General features: G+C 36.9%; 1 protein-coding gene across 1 annotated transcript; it reads right to left on the bottom strand.

The window, feature by feature from the left end:
- Positions 1-1,173: 1,173 nt before the first annotated feature.
- LOC132186415 (UPF0496 protein At2g18630-like) lies at positions 1,174-3,113 on the bottom strand. Its single transcript, XM_059600385.1, has 2 exons — positions 3,003-3,113; positions 1,174-2,471 (listed from the first exon to the last, which is right to left on the bottom strand). Exon 2 carries the CDS (start codon positions 2,463-2,465, stop codon positions 1,320-1,322), a length of 1,146 nt encoding a protein of 381 aa, XP_059456368.1. The 5' UTR covers positions 2,466-2,471; positions 3,003-3,113; the 3' UTR covers positions 1,174-1,319.
- Positions 3,114-3,521: the final 408 nt, after the last annotated feature.

The following is a 3,521-nucleotide window of genomic DNA, read 5'->3' as shown; positions in this document are numbered from 1 at the left end:
AAATGAAGTTTTAATGGATGATATCCACCCTCCGTATTGACTACAAATAATTATCACATGAGAAGGCACCTTGTAGACAGCCTAGACTCGACTTGTCATCCACTGTAATCCACAATATTTGCAGTATATATTTGATTACTTTTCACGTACCTTGGCTATACTTTTTTATTTTCTAGTTTTTTGGTTCAAAGGATAGGACCTAAACTGACAGCATTCACCCCATAGAGACTATCACCTATTTGGACCAGGGCTTATTTCCTGGTACAATTCATTTCCCGACTCATGTTTTTCTCAATATTACTCGAGCGTAGTTCATCCTCAAGATTACTTGAGCGTAGTTCATCCTTAGATATATGTTTATTATATAAAATAGAAAATGCTTTCAATGTTTCAAATGAAAACTCACCATAATTCCTTTTTATTCCTTCTACTTCATGTTTCTGGATAGGTAATACATCATTTTTTAATAAGATATTAAGACATCATGCTTTTCACATAAGTAAGACGATTCACAATTTACTTTGGCTTACCCATAGCCAGCCCACAGTCCACAGATACTCTGCTTTTTTTGCATGTTGGATCTAAGCATATGCTCCTGTTCTGTATTGGATGCTAATTGAGGCTATCTATATCACAAGAGTAATCACATCTCAAGCTTGTTTACTAGATATGGTTTTGAGAGATCTAATTTATTTTTTTGTCACGCATTATATTAAAGATGGGTTTCTATGGTGGTTTTAGTCACTTATGCTACTCTGTAATGATAATCTGATTGCTAATGCTTTACCCTGGTACTATTATGATTGTAATTTTTCATCAGAGTTATCAGAAAATCACTTTCGCTATATCAGAACAATATACCTACTCTTGCTGCTATGTCACTTTTGTAGTTTCCCCGAAAATGTCAAAGATCGTTACTCCAATTATAATTTAAAGTGATCTGGAGATTTTGTCTCCTGATAATAATATCAACACCAATCTTTTAGAGTAATACCAATTCAAATTGATAGGTGCAACAGTCAACTTCAGGACTGGACAATCATGTTTTATAGATTTGTATTGAGCAACTAAGAAACACAAATTTTGTTATAGAGTTATAGTACATCTATTAATCATTTAAGCAACATTCTTATAAATCCCCATCCCCACCACACAGAAAAAGGAAAAGCCTGCTCAACAACAAAACTCTATATTTAGATTCTTTGATAAGGGTCTATGAAGTTATTCCATCAACGATTCTTTAACTGCTGTATAAAATTCACATAAATCCAACATAAGAATAGTTACGGTTTACCAGAACAACATACCAAAAGGGCTTTTCAGTTAGTTGGGTGTCTGATTATCCTCTGCAAAATCACCGTCCTCGCCCTCCTTATATCCCGGCTACACTTATCAGCATGCTCACTTAAATTCTCAATGGTATCCATAAATACTTCCAGCTTCTTCTTGATCTCATCCATCGCAAGCTTCACTGCCTCATCTTCTCTAAGAGCAAAATCAGCATTCTGTAAGAGCGACTCAATCTGAATTTCCAATTTGTTGACAAGTAGCCGAATGTTCTCCAAGTCCTTCATTGTAATGTAAGTTCCAACCTGCATTGAGCTGATTACCTCCCTTTGTCCTTTCAGTGCATTCTCATAGCGCTTCCAAAGTGAGTTACACCATTTTCCCACTGAGCCTATTGGAACAACCAATGCACCCGCCAAAGCTGTTACAAGGGGTGGAGCTGCAATGGCAGCTGCCACCACCGAGAAAATCAGCACAGACACAAAAGCAGCAACAAAAATGACATTCGCCACTCTCCTCCACGTCTTCATAGATTTCAATTTCTTATCTAGCTTTCTCTTTCTAAGCTGCAATTTTTCCAACATCGATACATGCTGCTTATAAACTGATTGAAACAACACAACAAACTCCTCCGTAAATGGGTCCCTAGCAGCCTTAAATTTCCTTAATTCTTGCAGTGTCTTCATGTACTTCACCCCATCATCAACCCCATCTTCTACTTCTTGCTCAAAATGCGTCACCGCAAGTTGAATTATCAACTGGTTATCACGAGTGCGCTTCAGGCAGTTCTCAAGGGCAGTACAGAAGTCCAGTGTCTTGAGACTATTCTCAAAGTAGTCCTCCACCAATGAGAACAAGTCTTGGTTGTTCCATATATCTCTCTTACACTCCAGAATGACTTTCACCACTTCCTGGTCCATCTCAAAGAGACTATTGGTGACCTCTCTGAGTGAGCCAAAAGATAACGACCGAACCTCTACCCCAGTGGCAAGCGAGTTGATAACCCGGCTGGTGCGCTCTTGGATGGTGGCATCAAAGGATTGTAAGTCCGGATCGAGCATACACGCCGCCTCATAGGAGCTCAGATCGGCCGTGAATTGGGTATTGGGATTCATCTGGAGGAGTTGGGCTGGCGGGGCATCACCACCACTCTTCTTGCTTGATTTTCCTCCCATCATTTGCGGCTTTGAAACGAAATGAAAAATAAGCTAAAATAGCAAATACACGATTTTTTTTTTTTTTTTCTTACTTCAATTTGATTGAAGCAATTTCAAATCTAAGAAAAGCACCAGCAATTCAGCTAACCAGATCGCACAGTCCAAAGAAAATATACTCCAAAATTTAACAAAATTCAGCTAAAATCAGGAAGAATAGGAGCTTGGGGAACAATGAAAGATTTTGAGAACCCAAAAGCTTATGCTTCACTTAGCGATACAACCTAGATCAAACTCAATATAAACCCCAAGCCCCAAAATCAAACAGTCAAATTTCCGGCTGAATCTTTCTAGCCGGGTTTTCTCTCAGTTCAACCCACCACAGAGAGTCCACAATCCCAAAATCCAAGCCAAAAGTGGCGATCTCCAGAGGCTAAGATCTTTGTGAATCTGAGTAGTACAATAATCTTGAAGAATACGAAATCTACTAGATGATAATTATATATATATATATATTTTAAAGTAATAAAGATGATGGGTAGGATGAGTAGGAAAACTTACTGTGGAGGAAAAGTGGACCAAGGCGAAGGAGTGTGGTAATGAGGCTAAGCCATGGCGTCAAACGCGTTAATGGCGCATGATGTTGGACTATTGGTCGTTCTTGTGTCTACATAAAGAAAGAAAAATGCCAAACTAGAGTGACAAAGGTCTGGACAACGGAGGGGGAGAAAAAGTCAAAGGTTGTCTTTGTTGACTACTAATTATTAAAACTGAATGTATTTATAAATTTTTGTTTCTTATTTTTTTAATTTCTATTGTATCACCCGCACTCATATAAATTGTCATAAATTTATAAAATCAAATTATAGTAAAACCTACCGTAGTTCAATATTTTTCTTTGATGTATATTATAATAATAATAATGATAAATCATAATAATAAAAATTTCATAATTATTTTACAATGTTTAAAGTGTGTTTTTTTTTAACAATGACTAATATAAAAATTGTTGAAATTGCCGCAGGATTATGGTATAAAAGTTTGGTTTTTAGAAATGCTCTATCGGTAATGAAAAGATTC

Source organism: Corylus avellana, chromosome ca7, assembly GCF_901000735.1.
Source record: "Corylus avellana chromosome ca7, CavTom2PMs-1.0".
NCBI classification, from domain to species: domain Eukaryota; kingdom Viridiplantae; phylum Streptophyta; class Magnoliopsida; order Fagales; family Betulaceae; genus Corylus; species Corylus avellana.
Note: the sequence above shows the minus strand (reverse complement) of the source record. Positions and strands in the feature narration are given on the sequence as shown.